This window comes from Bubalus bubalis, chromosome 17, assembly GCF_019923935.1.
Source record: "Bubalus bubalis isolate 160015118507 breed Murrah chromosome 17, NDDB_SH_1, whole genome shotgun sequence".
NCBI classification, from domain to species: Eukaryota; Metazoa; Chordata; class Mammalia; order Artiodactyla; family Bovidae; genus Bubalus; species Bubalus bubalis.
The window spans coordinates 65,339,322-65,358,376 of NC_059173.1; the positions used below are offsets into that span (position 1 = coordinate 65,339,322).

The 19,055-nt window shown below is 36.7% G+C and overlaps 1 protein-coding gene across 7 annotated transcripts in view; it reads right to left on the minus strand.

The window, feature by feature from the left end:
- Positions 1 to 19,055, minus strand: part of LRBA (LPS responsive beige-like anchor protein) — a 747,585-nt gene that overhangs the window by 549,575 nt on the left and 178,955 nt on the right. For all 7 annotated transcript variants that reach the window (XM_025267094.3, XM_044930515.2, XM_025267095.3 and 4 more), the window contains 3 exons: positions 15,932 to 16,088; positions 11,214 to 11,661; positions 44 to 174 (listed from right to left, as the gene is read on the minus strand). In XM_025267094.3, the coding sequence (XP_025122879.2) occupies positions 44 to 174; positions 11,214 to 11,661; positions 15,932 to 16,088 (736 nt within the window). The remainder of the gene's footprint in view (positions 1 to 43; positions 175 to 11,213; positions 11,662 to 15,931; positions 16,089 to 19,055) is intronic.

Below are 19,055 nucleotides of genomic sequence, written 5' to 3' on the forward strand. Positions count from 1 at the left end.
AGATTAAGAACTTTTTTGTTGTAATCACTGGTAACAAACTCACCAGGTGATTCTCCCCCCACATCTGAGGCTTGAGCTGAGTCTACTGAAGAAACCACACTAACAGCATTGGTAGGTATACCTGTAAGTGTGGAAGGTAGGACTGCTGGTTTTTTTGTTGCAACGATGACACTTCTGTAATAAAGAAAATAAATAGATTTTAAAATATAGAAGATCACACAATTACATGAATTTCAAAACAGAAAAGAGGAAACCAATTTCTTTCTACCATATTATCTCTATTTTCATGTACAATTTAGAAAATATTCTCAATAAGGACTCACTTCAATGGTATTCACATTAATTTATTCTTTACAGAATCAAGATAATGTTCTATGAAAATATAATAATACATGTTAACATTTAAACTTATATTTACTATATTCTTTAAATTTAAAATCATCTTTAATTATCCAACTTAAAATATAACCAAAGGTATATACTAAAAAGTAATATGGCATTCATGTGGAGAAGTAACTTTTTCTTAACCTCAGAAGTGAAGCAGAAAACTCAACAGATTTCTACAAGAATTTTAAAGCACCAGTAAGTTGAAATGATAAAACCTTAGAAATCTTATAAAGTAAGAAAATGCAGACATTAACAATTTTTAAACATGTATACAATCAAATTTTTACTTTTCAACCCTCAAAGACTATCTTGTGATTTTTTTTGTAATATTTCTTTGTAATATTACAAAAAAAAAAAACAATGCATACACATAAAAGCTAGATGTAAAAATATCATCTAATCAAATTTGTTCATCTCTGTATTATTTAAACACAGGTATTTATGATATACCAATTTCAATTAAAGGATAATACTTTATGCCAAAATAGTAACTAAAAGACCTTATTAGGCATAATGTAAAAGGCACTTTTAATTGAAGTTAGCTCCATAAACATGCAAAAACCCAGTTAATGAGGTAAAGAGGACAGCTGATATATAATGCACTCCCACAGCAGTGCTTACTTTTAATTACCTGGTGTTAACCATAAGCCTAAAGTCTTCAACATTCAATTTGTTTAATCACATCTTTTGTTGACAATATTGTAACTGCAAGCTTCAAGTATTCCCTTAACAGCTTTATTCAGTTTCAAAATAAAGTTACTTAGACACTTGATCCCAATAAGTGCATTCAGAAGTGAAAATTATACAATTCCAATACTTTAAAAATACATTTTGTTTCTGCTGTTACATCGAAAGAGATAACACGAAGTGAAATAGGTTCTGTTTTACTTCAGTGCCTATCATGTGACAGCAAACACTGCCGCCAATTAAATCCAGTTCTCCTGTGCTAGGCATGGCGTAGTCAATGTACTGGGGTAGCTGGTGGCACATCATTATAAGGGTGACTGCCAATGTTAACTACACACTAAAAAATAGAGGCAACAGCCACCTGAGCCCTCAATCCAAAATGCTGTGCTTAAATCACAGAAGCTTATATCACATGAGGATTATTGACTTTAGGGGGAGTGGATGACCCCCCCTCTGCATGTGTGCACGTGTGTGTGTGTGCACACGTGTGCTGGTAGTACACTCACAAAACAATACAAAATGTTCTTTGTGCATTACCTGCTACAGGCAAAACTTGACAAGCCTATTGTTTAAGAAAATCTGTAGCTATTTATTTGCTAGCAAGCTATTTTGATGGGAGAGGGGAGAACATAGAGGATTTACTCTGACATTTGATCACAAAAGAAACAACTAGCAAGATCTAGTTTACTCATACAAGAGCCAAGTACTGATAGGAGCAACAAAATTTAGTATTTAGAAAAGTGAAACCGTTTTTTCTATATTTGAAATTTAAGCCATAAGCCTACCCTATGTACTGGCAATTCTACTCTTAGAAATTTCCTCACCATAACTTAAGTCCATAAAGAATAGATACAATAACATTAAGAAATGCTTTACTAATAGCAACCAAAAACTGGAAATAGCCCTGAATCTTTAAGCAGAAAAATGAATTAAAATTTGGTGGTATACATATAGAATGGGATAATAGTAATAGAAATAAACTACTGATTAACATAACATGTATGAATCTCAAAAGCATTATGTTAAGTGAAGGAAGCCTTATACAGAAGAACACATACTTTGTATTTCCTTTAAGGATGTAAGGATGTAAGTCCTTCATGAACTTCCTACATGACGTTCTAGAAAAGGCAAAATTAATCTGTTGTTTAAACAATATAGAACAATAATTGTCTGTGAGGGTGGGATAGGCACTAGCCAGGAAGGAGCGTTAAGGAGCTTTCAAGACTGAGGACAACTCGACTGGAAATTTAGGTTACACAGGTGTATAACTTGTCAAAACTCATAAAATGGAACACTTAAGATTTGTGCCTATCATAGTATGTACACTTTACCTTAAAAAACTGTATTGGTCTCTGGTTAGAGATCTACGCGCCTTAACTGTTTAAGACTGAAGTGATCTTATGCCTGCAACTTACTTTGAAATGCATAAAAAATAAGACTGATGGGTACAGAGATGGCTATATGGAGAACTGTACAATGCAGTAAACAAATAAAGACGAATTGCAGAATCTCAATGACAGGTCACTAAATGTTCACTGTACAATACTTTGAACTTCTCTGTATGTTTAACAAAATGGTGAAAAGATAGCAACAAAAAATTTACCACAGATGTCCCGTAAAACACATAATGTCTATTCGTCCAAGATGGCACAGTTAATAAAAGATAACAAAAGGACCTGACCTCATTTCTGTTCCTTCAAACAAGGGCCATTAATAATGTTTTCAATCATGAATAACAGCTATAACTTAGTTCAGTAAATATTTATTGTCCTATATCTTTCACACATTCTCATTCCAAACACATCTGAAGTGTGGCTTCCTATATGAATTTACATTTAACTAGCATTCCTTACAGACTTCTGCAATATGCTCTTATGGTTCTTGAACTCAGCATGCACATTATTTCGCAACTCCAGTCCTCTGTACGTGCTATTTCTCTACCGAGATCCCTTCCGCTTAGTCTGTTTGCCAGCGATCTTCCTTCTCACCTTTCAAAACCTTGCCAAAGGTTAAGTGTCCCCAGACAGCCAAGTCGATGTTCACTGTATTCTTTGTGTTCTCACGTGATCCAATTATACAAACTTAATAAATACACACAATACATGATCCTATCACATAAACTTAACAAATCATTAATGAATGCTAAGATTAAGCACTGATAATATGTCAAGAAATACTACTCAATTCACAAAATAACCCTAACATACTTATTACTTTCATTTAGAAAACTGAAAAAGTAAAGTTCAGAAAGGAAAAGTAATTTGTCAAGGTAGATGCCAGAACTGCCCCACAATTCTAGGTTTATCTAAATAAGGGCCTCTAATTTGAACCAGTTCCTCATACTGACCTTTAAGTTTTATTGAGATATAATTCACATCCCATACAATTTATTCATATACAGTATAAAATTAAATGGTTTTAGAATATTCAAAAATTATACAACCATCACAATTATATTAACATTTAAACATAATTCTATATTATAATATATAAGCAATGAGAATAAAGATTTCCAAGATTTAAAATTATTAATACATATGTACTACTACTAAAATACAAAAATACGTCTGCTCAGAAACGGAAAAACTGAATTCTTTAGCAATTTCCTTAGTACATAATAGAAAAATGGAATTAATCAATTTCCATATTCAATGATTGTTTCAAATCACCTCTGAGAAAGTAACATAATAATGCTTTAGCTTTGGGCCACATAAAAACAAAGAATATTCAGTCACAAAGATTCACTTAGAAGGACATTAAGTAGGAGGCAAATTTCATGGTATTTTCACTGCCTTTACTGTTTTTATTACTATAAATTATAAATTTTCTATGGAAAAGACTAAAATCTTCAACACAGGGGTATATTTAAGCTACCATATTTATATATATAAGTGTAAATCTAAACTGTTAGTAATGTTGTTGTTTACTTGCTAAATCCTGTCCAGCTCTTTGGTGACCCCATAGACTGGAGCCCACCAGGGTCCTCTGTCCAAGGGATTTTCCAGGCAAGAATACTGGAGTCGGTTGCCATTTCCTTCTCCAAGGGATCTTCCCAACCCACAGATCGAATCTGTATCTCCTGCTTGACAAGCAGATTCTTTACCTCTGAGCAAATGGATTAGTAAAGGCTGTCTTAAAATTTTAATAAAATGGCATCATTTTCATCCTACAGCTTAAGGTTCTACTTAAAAAAAACTGAAATCCTTGACTAAATTTTTGATATATGCCATCAATTTTAAGAAAAAGCACTTCAAACTTTTTGACATAAAAAAATCAGAACAGATAAGTCCTTTAATTATGCAAGCTGTTTTTCCAAACTTTCAAGTTATAATGAAATATTAAAGTATAAAATTCTACATATTATAGCTTTTTTCTTTATACTCACCAACTTTAATAATTAGTATCTGTAAAGCACTATGCTAAGGACATATATGAATTATGTTACTTACATTTACACCAAACTACCACCACCATGAGGGGATTATTTATACTAACAACCCGAGAGGTAAGCACTTCATATTATTAGCCCCATTTTACAAATGAGAAAGAAGTAACTTTCCTAAGCCTCCACAGATAGAAAGTATAAACACTGCTGACTTTTCTTTTTCTTACCTGAACTAGGGAGACTTTTTTGAAGATTTCTTTTTATTGAGTAACAACAAAAAGAGAGCAACATTTTCTTCCAGATCACTAAGGTTCAGAAGTTCCATTTCAGAACTGTATCAGTTTGAAATATCATAAACTTTCACAGAAACGCTATTTTCTTTAACATGCAAATAGTTCACTAAAGGAGAAGAGCATTTTAAGCCAAGTACTTTAGTCCCTAAGGATCTAGCTGAAAAGCCAGACAAAGCCCTTGAACTTTATCAAGATAAATCCCTGGTATCCACTAATCACCAGAGAGGATCTCTGAATGAGATAAGAGCAGGAATTTTGGCATGGGAATGAACACAAACACCTTGCCATCCACAAAGGCCCACAACCTGGCAGCCTATCAGCAAGGTTCCATTCATGGAGCTGTTACTCTAAACTTTCCAGCTATTGCTTGGAAGTTGATAATTCTTAAGATATGAGGAGAGTTGTGATTTCTGACACAGCATTCCAGAGATAAATACACGATCAGAGGGATGCTTTGAAATTCTCAAAGATACTCCTTTGGTCTACAGCTGCATGAAAAGTTTTTCAAAAGGTGTCTCTTGCTTTGAAAAAGAGAGGGGGAAACCAGAGCAGTTTGCTTGCCATCAGACAATATGTTAAGTGCATACCAGACATGTAAGCTCCAAATAGCCTCCTGAAAAAGAGTATTGCCAAATTCCCCTTTGTTTTCTATTTTAATAAATCCCTAAAATTGTATTCCCTTTGCAGTTTCCTGAATAAGTTCATAACCTACACACTAAAGGTATCATGAAGGCACAAAAAATTTTCACACTATTTAAAAAGAAATAAATGCCAAAACACATGAAAATTGGGGAATCTATAACGAAACAACTTTGATTATATTAGAAATATACATTAAATATAAAAACCTACCCTCAAGTTTTTCTCATTATTTAGTCTAAGACAAATACAAATTTAAACAAGTTTATAAATACTGTCAGTTTTTTCAAAAACCTAATCATTTACACCTCAAAATATAGTCACTGCAGTTTGTCATATACTTTTTGAGACATACGGAAACATATATATGTTTTTTAAGACCATTAAATCCCAAACTAAACTGTACTCTGCTTTTTCATTTAATAATATATCTTCAACATCATTTTACATCAATACATAGTGTTGTGCTTTTCTCTCTCTCATCAGTGGCTGCATAGGAAACAACACATGTAACCAGTTCTTCATTTGCAACTACGTTCGCATGGCACTGCCAAATGATAGGGTAGAGAGTCCACTGGCTATGGTTCAAATCTCAGCTCCACCAGTTATTAGCACAAGAGCTTCAGCTGCTTTTTTACATTCCCTATGCCTCAGTTTCTTCATCTGTAAAATAAGAACAAAAGCAGTATCTGTCTACCCACCTACCTGCCTATCTAAAACAATGCACTTTAATACTTTCACAGGGGAAAAGCTCAACAGGTATTAGCTTAATTATGAAATTCCTCTTACAGGAAGAAAACACCTTGTACCTGCATACATCTGTATAAACTTCTAGAGATATAATTAAGTTTGCATATTTTAAACTTTAATTAACTGCCAATTTTCCCTCAAATAAACTGAACCACGATACCCTCCACAATATACCCTCATTAAGACTAGGCATAATCTTTTAAACTTCTAGATTTCTTCATGCTAAGTGCTACAGATCAATATATATTCAATATCATTTCACACCAATACATATTGTTCTGCTTTTTTTCCGCTTTAATAGCCATATAGTATCACACTGTCATACAGGAAACTGAGACTCAGGAGGATGAGGTAATTTGTCCAAATCCACTAATAAGTAATTAAGCCAGAACTCACACACAGCTGTGTTTGATTTCCAGAATCAATATATAACTCCTATAACCCTAATTAAAAAAAATAAGAAGAAGAAAGGAATAAAAGGAAAAAAAATCTGACTCTAGCAACCACTGTATCTATAACAATACATCATACATATACCAATATGTTATTTACTTGGAATTTAGACTATCAGTCTTACCATTCTAGGACACTTGATCTAAACTTTAGACGGAGGAAGAAGGAACAAGATGACAGAGGATAATGACAAAAAGAGTTTCCAATAAAATTATATATTCCCTGAGTTCAGCGCACCTTAATTATATAAATCATTTTAATCAGCTTGAATGTCTAATGTGCCAGCAAGTCTGAAGTAGAAAATCAAGAGATAAGATGAAATACAGAGAAGGTACAATGAAATAAACAACCAGACAGAAGGAAATTATGATGAAAATATGTCAAAAGAAAACAGAAGCCAACTGGAAGGAAATCCCACTGGCCAAATAAGAGACAATTTCAGTATCAAGATAAACAACAACTGAACAGGATAATTCATTCTATAAAACAGGAAATCATAAGGCCATATATTGAATGTATTGAATTCATTTGATGAGGATGATAACAGTTTCACAGTACCTCTTCCCAAGGAGAAACCCAGAAAATACCATTTAAATAAATGATCTGAATGAATATCATCAGTAACAAGATAAAACTGTGTGCCAATAGTTAGAACACAATAGGAAAAAACAGTGCCACTTCTGTGATACTACTCCCAAACACGCTTTAAATTGAATCGAATCTCGAGGAAACATTAGACAAACTAAACCGAGGGACATTCCACAAAACATCTGGACTCTCACCTTCTAAAGGGTCGAGGCTATTAAACTTAAGCAAAGACTAAGGAACTATTCTTCTAAAATTAAGGAGAATAAAGAGACACAACAAAATACAGTACACAATTCTGAATTCAATCCTTCTACTAAAAAGAGCATTGCTGAGAAAATCAACGAAACTTGAAATGTGTTTGAAGATTTGAAAGGAGTATGATATCAATCTTAATTTCCTTGTTGAGATTAATTTACTGTGGATATGCAGAAAAAAACACAATAAACTATTCAAAAAGGACGGAGTATTGTATCAATTTCCCCTCAACAGGTTCAGGAAAAATAAAATTTCTTTTAATTGGCAACTTTTCTATAAGGTAGAGCTTGTTTTATATAAAAATGTTGACCTTCAAAAAAGAATTCAATAACTCAAATATATGTCTTACAGACAGAATTTCAGAAAATTTACTGTAAATTTAATATAAAGAAAAATCTCAAGTAAATTAGCCAAAGGTTTCTTAGGACAACAGAACCAACAAAGTCAGGAATCTACAGTCAGCTCTCTCAAGCTGTCAAGACAGACACTTAGATGAATTCCTGAGTCTGCCAGAATTCACAGATTCCCACTTTCTCCACAAAGCCTGCACATACTGACAGCAGGGGAGTGAAAGATAGTCATCTGGAAGAATAAGTGATTTCTAAGTTGTAACAAACAAAAGAAGAAAATTATTTAATACGCAACTTGCTCTAAACAGTCAGCAAAAACAAGACCGGGAGCTGACTGTGGATCAGATCATGAACTCCTTATTGCCAAATTCAGACTTAAACTGAAGAAAGTAGGGAAAACCACTAGACCATTCAGGTATGACCTAAATCAAATCCCTTATGATTATACAGTGGAAGTGAGAAATAGATTTAAGGAACTTGATCTGATAGACAGAGTGCCTGATGAACTATGGACTAAGGTTCGTGACATCATACAGGAGACAGGGACCAAGACCATCCGCAAGAAAAAGAAATGCAAAAAGCAAAATGGCTGTCTGGGGAGGCCTTACAAATAGCTGTGAAAAGAAGAAAAGCAAAAAGCAAAGGAGAAAAGGAAAGATACACCCATTTGAATGCAGAGTTCCAAAGAATAGCAAGGAGAGATAAGAAAGCCTTCCTCAGCTATCAGTGCAAAGAAACAGAGGAAAACAACAGAATGGAAAAGACCAGAGATCTCATCAAGAAAATTAGAGATACCAAGGGAATATTTCATGCAAAAATGGCCTCAATAAAGGACAGGAACGGTATGGACCTAACAGAAGCAGAAGATATTAACAAGAGGTGGCAAGAATACACAGAAGAACTGTACAAAAAAAATCTTCACGACCAAGATAATCACGATGGTGTGATCATTCACCTAGAGCCAGATATCCTGGAATGTGAAGTCAAGTGGGCCTTAGAAAGCATCACTACAAAGCTAGTGGAGGGGATGGAATTCCAGTTGAGCTATTCCAAATCCTGAAAGATGATGCTGTTAAAATGCTGCACTCAATATGCCAGCAAAGTTGGGAAACTCAGCAGTGGCCACAGGCCAACTGGAAAAGGTCAGTTTTCATTCCAATCCAAAAGAAAAGCAATGCCAAAGAATGCTCAAACTACCGCACAATTGCACTCATCTCAGACTCCAGTCAAGTAATGCTGAAAATTCTCCAAGCCAGGCTTCAGCAATACGTGAACCATGAACTTCCAGATGTTCAAGCTGGTTTTAGAAAAGGCAGAGGAACCAGAGATCAAATTGCCAACATCCACTGGCTCATGGAAAAAGCAAGAGAGTTCCAGAAAAGCATCTATTTCTGCTTTGTTGACTATACTAAAGCCTTTGACTGTGTGGATCACAATAAACTGTGGAAAATTCTGAAAGAGATGGGAATATCAGATCACCTGACCTGATTCTTGAGAAACCTATATGCAGGTCAGGAAGCAACAGTTAGAACTGGACATGGAACAACAGACTGGTTCCAAATAGGAAAAGGAGTACGTCAAGGCTGTATATTGTCACCCTGCTTATTTAACTTATATGCAGAGTGCATCGTGAGAAACGCTGGGCTGGAAGAGGCACAAGCTGGAACCAAGATTGCCGGGAGAAATATCAATAACCTCAGATATGCAGATGACACCACCCTTATGGAAGAAAGTGAAGAGGAACTAAAAAGTCTCTTGATGAAAGTGAAAGAGGAGAGTGAAAAAGTTGGCTTAAAGCTCAACATTCAGAAAGCTAAGACCATGGCATCTGGTCCCATCACTTCATGGCAGATAGATGGGGAAACAGTGGGAAACAGTGTCAGACTTTGTTTTTCTGGGCTCCAAAATCACTACAGAAGGTGACTGCAGCCATGAAATGAAAAGACGCTTACTCCTTGGAAGGAAAGTTATGACCAAACTAGATATCATATTCAAAAGCAGAGACACTACTTTGCCAACAAAGGTCTGTCTAGTTAAGGCTAAGGTTTTCCAGTTGTCATGTATGGATGTAAGAGTTGGATTGTGAAGAAAGCTGAGCACTAAAGAATTGATGCTTTTGAACTGTGGTGTTGGAGAAGACTCTTGAGAGTCCCTTGGACTGCAAGGAGATCCAACCAGTCCATCCTAAAGGAGATCAGCCCTGGGTGTTCATTGGAAGGACTGATGCTGAAGCTGAAAGTCCAATACTTTGGCCACCTCATGCAAAGAGTTGACTCACTGGAAAAGACTCTGATGCTGGGAGGGATTGGGGGCAGGAGAAGAAGGGGACGAGAGAGGATGAGATAGCTGGATGGCATCACCGACTTGATGGACGTGAGTTTGGGTGAACTCTGGGAGTTGGTGATGGACAGGGAGGCATGGGGTCGCAGAGAGTCAGACACGACTGAGTGACTCAACTGAACTGAACCGAATGTAATATTAACATTATTCTTAAACAATCTTAATGATTATGTTGATAATAGCATTGAAACATGTATTTTATCATATGTGAAACAGATCGCCAGTCCAGGTTCGATGCATGAGACAGGGTGCTCAGGGCCGGTGCAAGGGATGACCCTGAGGGGTGGGGTGGGGAGGGAGGTGGGAAGGGGGTTCAGGTTGGGGGACGCATGTATACCCATGGCTGATTCATGTCAATGTATGGCAAAAACCACTACAATATTGTAAAGTAATTAGCCTCTCATTAAAATAATAAAATTTAATTTTAAAAAAATGAAATGATATACAAACCCATCAACAAAATATTATAATTTTTAAAAACTAGATTAAAACATCCCTTTTTAATGCTGAAGCTACAAAATTTAGCAAAGTTAAATTCCTGCTTAATCTTTAAACTCCATTATAATGCATGTATTTATAAGATGCTAAAACAAAAGACTATTTTTTAACTTTACAATATTGTATTGGTTTTGCCATATATTGAAATGAATCCGCCACAAGTATACATGTGTTCCCCATCCTGAACCCTCCTCCCTCCTCCCTCCCCATACCATCCCTCTGGGTCATCCCAGTGCACCAGCCCCAAGCATCAAGTATCGTGCATCGAACCTGGACTGGCGACTCGTTTCATATATCATATTATACATATTTCAATGCCATTCTCCCAAATCTCCCCACCCTCTCCCTCTCCCAGAGAGTCCAAAAGACTGTTCTATACATCAGTGTCTCTTTTGCTGTCTCGTACACAGGGTTATTGTTACCATCTTTCTAAATTCCATATATATGCGTTAGTATACTGTGTTGGTGTTTTTCTTTCTGGCTTACTTCACTCTGTATAATAGGTTCCAGTTTCATCCACCTCATTAGAACTGATTCAAGTGTATTCTTTTTTAATGGCTGAGTAATACAAAAGACTATTTATAGTACCTGTCGAAAGATCTGAACTGCACAGGTTGTTCAGCAGAGAGATCACCAAGAGCCCCAAGGCAGGCTGGTGGCAGAAGGGCAGGATCCACAGTGACTCCATCTGCTGGTATGTTTACTAAGCTTCGGAGAATGTCCTTCACATTGACATTTTTTGAAACTGGAACTGATGGTGCAGCCTTGCTATCCGATTCATTCCCTCCGTCACTTTTCGTTTCCTGAGATTTACTGACTTCTGAAGAAAGAGTGCACAACGCCTCGTTTATGGCATCAGGACCGGCACTGACGCTCGGAGGCGCTCCAGGAGCAGCCACATCCACGCCGCTGCCTAGCCCAAGAGCTGTTTCTCCCCCAGTGCCTGAGTTCCGCCTTGGAGCAGGTGATGTGCTTCCAGATTCCTCCACAGATGCTGGAGTTAACGGGATCGATGCTGCTGGTGAGTCTTCTACATCTTACCCAGAAAAAGAAGAAAAGTAAAAATAAAAAAGATTTACAAATAATTTTAAAAAGGTACATTCACTCCTAATTGTTTTAGATTATGAAATACACAGCATGTTTTAAAAGGCTAAAATAAATTATAAAATGTACTGAGAAAATATACATATAGTGAAATAGTTTAATAAAATAGTAATAATAAATAAGGTTAACAAAGTATCTGAGAAAACCCCAAACTGAATATGACATATCAATGGGTAGCAATACAAGACTGAAAGCCATTGGTCTGCAAGAAAAAGTCCAAAATCCTTAGGGTATACTCAAGGTTCTTCAATAATGTAAGTCTGCTAGGATGTAAACTTCATCAGGGTAGCAAATTTGTCTTCATTAACACTTCACCTCCAGCACCTGTGACAATGCCTGGGCCTCCAACAATGTCCGGCAAGTACTAGGTCCACCAGTAAGTATTTTTCAGATCACTATTCATCTCCAACTTCATCTCCTGCTACTCATGCCATAATATATACACAACACAAAACTGCTTACAATCTGCTGAATGAGCTTCTGTGCCTTATACACGGGCATTTCTTCAGATAAGAGTCCCAAGACCTCTACCTCAGACATAGTTTCTACTAGAAAACATGTTACCAACCCTATATGGATGAATGATTCAATGAGCTTTAAAAGATAGTCCCACAAGGAAAATCACCTTTTCTATTTGATTTTCATTCCCTCCAATCAGGTGTTGATTTCATTTCAACAAAAATGCTCCATCTTGCTAAATCCAACAGCAATTTTCGACCAAACAGCTCTTGACATAACAGGAACAACTGAATATTCCTTCCAGGCTGGTAACACTCTTCCAGCTTTTCACATACCTTACTGTGATTCCTTCTTTACTTCCTTCACTTCTCTTTCTCCCTTATTTCTTAACTTTGTGGAATTTAGTACTCAGTTCTTAATCCTTTTACTTTTTCTATCAACATTTATATTGTTAATGGTCTCATTCACTCTCCAAGTATTAAATATCACTATTTCAATCAATCAATCAAATTTAGATTGTTGTATGTAACATTACTATGACAACAAAGGTCCGTCTAGTCAAGGCTATGGTTTTTCCAGTGGTCATGTACAGGATGTGAGAGTTGGACTGTGAAGAAGGCTGAGCACCAAAGAATTGATGCTTTTGAACTGTGGTGTTGGAGAACTCTTGAGAGTCCCTTGGACTGCAAGGAGATCCAACCAGTCCATTTGAAAGGAGAACAGCCCTGGGATTTCTTTGGAAGAAATGATGCTAAAACTGAAACTCCAGTACTTTGGCCACCTCATGCAAAGAGCTGACTCATTGGAAAAGACTCTGATGCTGGGAGGGAATGGGGACAGGAGGAGAAGGGGACAACAGAGGATGAGATGGCTGGATGGCATCACTGACTCGATGGATGTGAGTCTCAGTGAACTCCGGGAGTTGGTGATGGACAGGGAGGCCTGGCGTGCTGCAATTCATGAGGTCGCAAAGAGTCAGACACGACTGAGCGACTGAACTGAACTGAATGTAACTGCCTACTCTACATTTTTTTAATATGTCTAAAAGATATCGCAAACACAACATATCAAAAATTAAATTTCTTATCCTTGCCTGAGTATGTTTCACCTTCAGTCTATCCAACTGCACATTATAATTATTTTTGACTACCTTCCATATTTCACATACACATGCCTAATATTTTTAAATACTGCTTTCTCACCATCAGAATATAGCCAAAATCTCACTGCTTCTCACTAGCCCTACAGTTACCACCCAGGTCAATACCCAAATCACCTCTTGCCTAGATTATTGCAATATACTCCTAACTGGTTATGTTAGACTGTTACATTAATGGATCTATAGGTCATGCCTCCTGGAATTCATCCCCTTGAGTAGTTCTTGAGTATGGGCTAGGCCTGACTTCAGTTCAGTTCAGTTGAGTTGTTCAGTCATGTGCGACTCTTTGTGACCCCATGGACTGCAGCACGCCAGGCCTCCCTGTCCATCTCCAACTCCTGGAGTTTACTCAAACTCATGTTCATTGAGTTGGCCATCGAACTATCTCATCCTCTGTCATCCCCTTCTCCTCCTGCTTTCAATCTTTCCCATAATCAGGGTCTTCTCCAATGAGTCAGTTCTTTGCATCAGGTGGCCAAAGTATTGAAGCCTCAATTTCAGCATCAGTCCTTCCAATGAATATTCCAAAATCTGAATATATATGAATATTCAGGACTGATTTTCTTTAGGATGGACTGGTTGGATCTCCTTGCAGTCCAAGGGATTCTCAAGAGTCTTCTCCAAAACCACAGTTCAAAAGCATCAATTCTTCAGCACTCAGCTTTCTTTATAGTCCAACTCTCACATCCTTACATGACTACTGGAAAAACCATAGCCTTGAATAGATGGACATTTGCTGGCAAGGTAATGTCTCTACTTTTTAGCAAGCTGTCTAGGTTGGTCATAACTTTTCTTCCAAGGAATAAGTGTTTTTTAATTCCATGGCTGCAGTCACCATCTGCAGTGATTTTGGAGCCAAAGAAAATAAAGTCTGTCACAGTTTCCATTGTTTCCCCTTCTATTTGCCATGAAGTGATGGGACCAGATACTATGATCTTAGCTTGCTGAATGTTGAGCTTTAAGCCAATTTTTTCACTCTCCTCTTTCACTTTCATCAAGAGGCTCTTTAATCCTGCTTCACCTTCTGCCATAAGGGTGGTGTCATCTCATATCTGAGATTATTGATATTTCTCCCGGAAATCTTGATTCCAGCTTGTGCTTCATCCACTCCAGCATTTCTCATGATGTTCTCTGCATGTAAGTTAAATAAGCAGGGTGATAATATACACCCTTGAAGTACTCCTTTCCCTATTTGGAACCAGTCTGTTGTTCCATATCCAGTTCTAACTGTTGCTTCTTGACCTGCATACAGATCTCTCAGGAGTCAGGTCAAGTGGTCTGGTATTACCATCTCTTGAAGAATTTCCCACAGGGCCTGACTTACTTACACCCATGTGGCAGAAGTGACAATGGGCCAGTTCAGTACCCAATCTTTAAGAAGATCTAAGAGTTTGTGCATTCTCAGAATTCCTGAACATCTCTGAAAGCAGTCTGGCTACCTTGCTGGTAAGATTATGTAGAGAGACCTCCATATAGGAGATAAAGGACCTCCAAACTAATGGAGTAAAACAAAGGAATTTAGCTGAGAGTAGCAAGGTCCCCCACACACAACCCCAGCCTAGTCACTTTAGTCCGTCAGCCCTAGCTCTTGGAGCTATTCTAGCTGAGGCGCTAGATAAATGAGTAGAAACGTTATATCAGACTTTCCAACCCCACAAACATCATTTGGAGCAGGAATTATTACCACTGTGCCTTATCTGAATCAAAGTCATGGAATCATGATAACAAGACTAAAATAGTTGGGAGTTTTCACTTTGAGGTAATCTGTAACACAGTTCCATAACTGAAACTGCACTTTTTCTTGCCATACAGGATGTAATCTTAACAGAATTCCACATTCTACTTTTTAATAACATACATCAATTCTAACTCCTGTACTCAAAGCCCTCCAATAATTTCCCATTCTCCTTGGAGTGAAAATTCACACTCCCTTTCTCCTGGTTATTCCTGATATATTTCCCCACTCAATTTTTATTGTCTTAAGACTTAACCTCTTCTAAAACACTATGCAATTTGTTTCATTACATAAACTCATTTTCTACTTATTCTCCTGGAATACAAGCTCCATGAGGGCAGATTTTTGTCTTATGCTCATCAGTAATGAACAAGTACCTAAGAGGTACCAAATGAATACTGATTGGATAGAGAAATCTCCTCTGTTGGGGAGGAGCTACTCCTGTAGCTACATTAGCTGCTTCTCTAACTATACATCTATAACTGGCAGCTAATATTATACATAACTCCAATTATTACACTTATTTGTAAACAAATATATCTTATAAGAGAATATAAGTTATTCTTCACAACAAATGCTGAGTTAAAAATGTTTAATACTTTATTCGTAAATCATAACGTTTTCTCACTTATTTTTTAATTAAATGACTCACTTAAAACAGCAATCACGTCTCAGTTGCAATTAACTACAGGGTCCTTAAAATACTTCGTTATTAATAAAAATAATTGCATGCTTTCATTAATGTATACACAAATGGATTTAAATTCCAGGATGAATATTTTAACTGCCGTAAGTAGGTAATGTTTTACTTGAATTTTGGATGCCAGATAATAAAATACAGAAACTTACCAGGGAGTGACAAATTTCCACATTCACTACCAGTTTCTCTAGACTGGCTATGCCTTTCATTCTGTGGTTCCAAAATGTCTCTGTACTTCGAGACCATAAGAACAGAGATAAAGTATACAACTGCCAAGGCTAAAAATTGTGCTTGTTTGCTATCCTCCTGGGGAGAAAATAAAAGGAGTTAATCATGCCACTACTAAGTAACACGTTTGAATCTTATTTTACAAGACAACATTCAAATACAAAACACATTCACGAATCTTTTGATATACACAGAAAATAGTAATGAATTCACCTGAGCAAAAATTGAACAGACTCTTGAAAAAACGCCTGTATATGTTAGTTTTATGCTTGTGAAACAGGAGAGAGACGCTGGCTCATTTTTTTTACATTAAGTAACTCAATCTGAAGAGATATGTCCTAATATACTTTATAAGATTAATCAAATAGCAACTATAATTATATATGAACCATTATTTTTACTTCCAACCATAAGAATTAAATTATGTTTAAAAAAAATCAGAATAACAGTTTTCCAAAAAGACAAACGTTGAGATTATTAAAAGTGAGGTTATCAGAGACAGAACTAGATGCTGAAGAACTTTTCAAGAGTATTTCAAAGGAATATAGACAACCAAGTGACTAGGACTTAATAGTGTGTCTGGAGAAAGAAAAGAACAAACCAGACTGATCTCTAAAGAGGTTGAGGCTTCATCTCAGCTCTACAGATCACCTATATATATATATATCAATGACCACTTGACCTAATAAAATTCCCCATTTTCAAAGGAACATTGCACACATCACGAATTTTGATAAGTTTTCAAAATACATTTGAACCTAAAGGAAAAAATCAAACTTTGTCCATCAAATTCTGAAACTCAAGTAGCAGATAACTTTAGGATAAACAAAACAAAGAACATGGTTGCCTAGGAGATAAATAAATGGAAACAACTGGTACAAAAACGCTTTAAAGTTACCCATTAATGATTACCAAAAGTTTTGGACACAATTTCAGAGAAAAATTAAATTTCAGAGTCTACTGAACATATCCACTTAACAGGATTATTAGATGTATTTATAATCTGACAAGAATCTTTGGCAGTTTTTTAGATTCATCTGTAACACCTTATTAGTCTTGATGGAAAAGATATGTTCATTTTTCCTTTCTTAATGTACCCTTTTCTCCAGAAACTCCTATGTTCTTCTGACACATAATCTACCATCTATTACAATAACTGCTACCACTGGTAACAACATTAACAATGTAGGCAAATAACCTGCTTGGGCTTCTTAATGTTTTATAAATTATTTCTACCTATCTAAATGTTCAAGCTGGTTTTAAAAAAGGCAGAGGAACCAGAGATCAAATTGCCAACATCCACTGGATGATCAAAAAAGCAAGAGAGTTCCAGAAAAACATCTATTTCTGCTTTATTGACTATGCCAAAGCCTTTGACTGTGTGGATCACAATAAACTGTGGGAAATTCTGAAAGAGATGGGAATACCAGAACACCAGACCTGCCTCTTGAGAAACCTATATGCAGGTCAGGAAGCAACAGTTAGAACTGGACATGGCACAAAAGACTGGTTCCAAATAGGAAAAGGAGTACGTCAAGGCTGTATATTGTCACCCTGCTTATTGAACTTATATGCAGAGTATATCATGAGAAATGCTGGGCTGGCGGAAGCACAAGCTGGAATCAAGATTGCCGGGAGAAACATCAATAACCTCAGATATGCAGATGACACCACCCTTATGGCAGAAAGTGAACAGGAACTCAAAAGCCTCTTGATGAAAGTGAAGAGGAGAGTGAAAAAGTTGGCTTAAAGCTCAACATTCAGAAAACGAAGATCATGGCGTCTGGTCCCATCACTTCATGGCAAATAGATGGGGAAACAGTGGAAACAGTGTCAGACTTTATTTTTTGGGGCTCCAAAATCACTGTAGATGGTGACTGCAGCCATGAAATTAAGACGCTTACTCCTTGGAAGGAAAGTTATGACCAACCTAGATAGCATATTCAAAAGCAGAGACATTACTTTTTCAACAAAGATCTGTCTAGTCTAGGCTATGGTTTTTCCTGTGGTCATGTATGGATGTGAGAGTTGGACTGTGAAGAAAGCTGAGCACCAAAGAATTGATGCTTTTGAACTGTGGTATTGGAGAAGACTCCTGAGAGTCCCTTGGACTGCAAGGAGATCCAACCAGTCCATTCTAAAAGAGATCAGTCCTGGGTGTTCATTGGAAGGACTGATGATGCAAAGAGTTGACTCACTGGAAAAGACTGATGCTGGGAGGGATTGGGGGCAGGAAGAGAAGGGGACGACAGAGGATGAGATGGCTGCATGGCATCACCAACTCAATGGACGTGAGTTTGCGTGAACTCCGGGAGTTGGTAATGGATAGGGTGGCCTGGCATGCTGCGATTCATGGGGTCGCAAAGAGTTGGACACGACTGAGTGAATGAACTGAACTGAACTGAAATCTTTATTTAGCCCATTAGCATGTTCAGTGTTTAGTAACTACAGTATGAAGTATACAGGGTATGCCTGATTTATGCCCAAATAAGAAATATCACACAGATCCTTATGTTTAAGACCTAGCTCCCGAAACAAACTTGTTTTCAGCTGTAGCTGTCGTTTATTAAATACATACTGTGAGTCAGGCGCTGCGCTACAGTCATTAGCCCACATACATAAAATGAGGCCTACAGAAGTTAAGTAATTTACCTAAGGGCACACAGCGAATGCAAAAGCAAGTCTGAACTCAGATTAGAGTGAGTAAAAACCGTAGCTCTTAACCTCTAGATAATGATTTATTTATATCCCCAATCTTAGGTAATTTCCTTTTTCTTCAAAGTTTGCTTATGCAAGAATAGGCTCTGGATGTAGCCTGGGAAATAAGCTCTTTTCTCTTTTCTAAAAGTCCTATAAGGTGACTATATCACTTTTCTAATTACCAAAAAAATTCAAGTTATTTGTTACTTTCAGAAATGACATGGTAGACATGGGAGACATTCTAACCCTCTGTCCAAATATTGTGATATAATAAGAGGCAGAGTAAGGTGTATTGATTTCATTTTAAATGCTATAGGAAAGTCATTAGAAAAATTTCAATGCCAG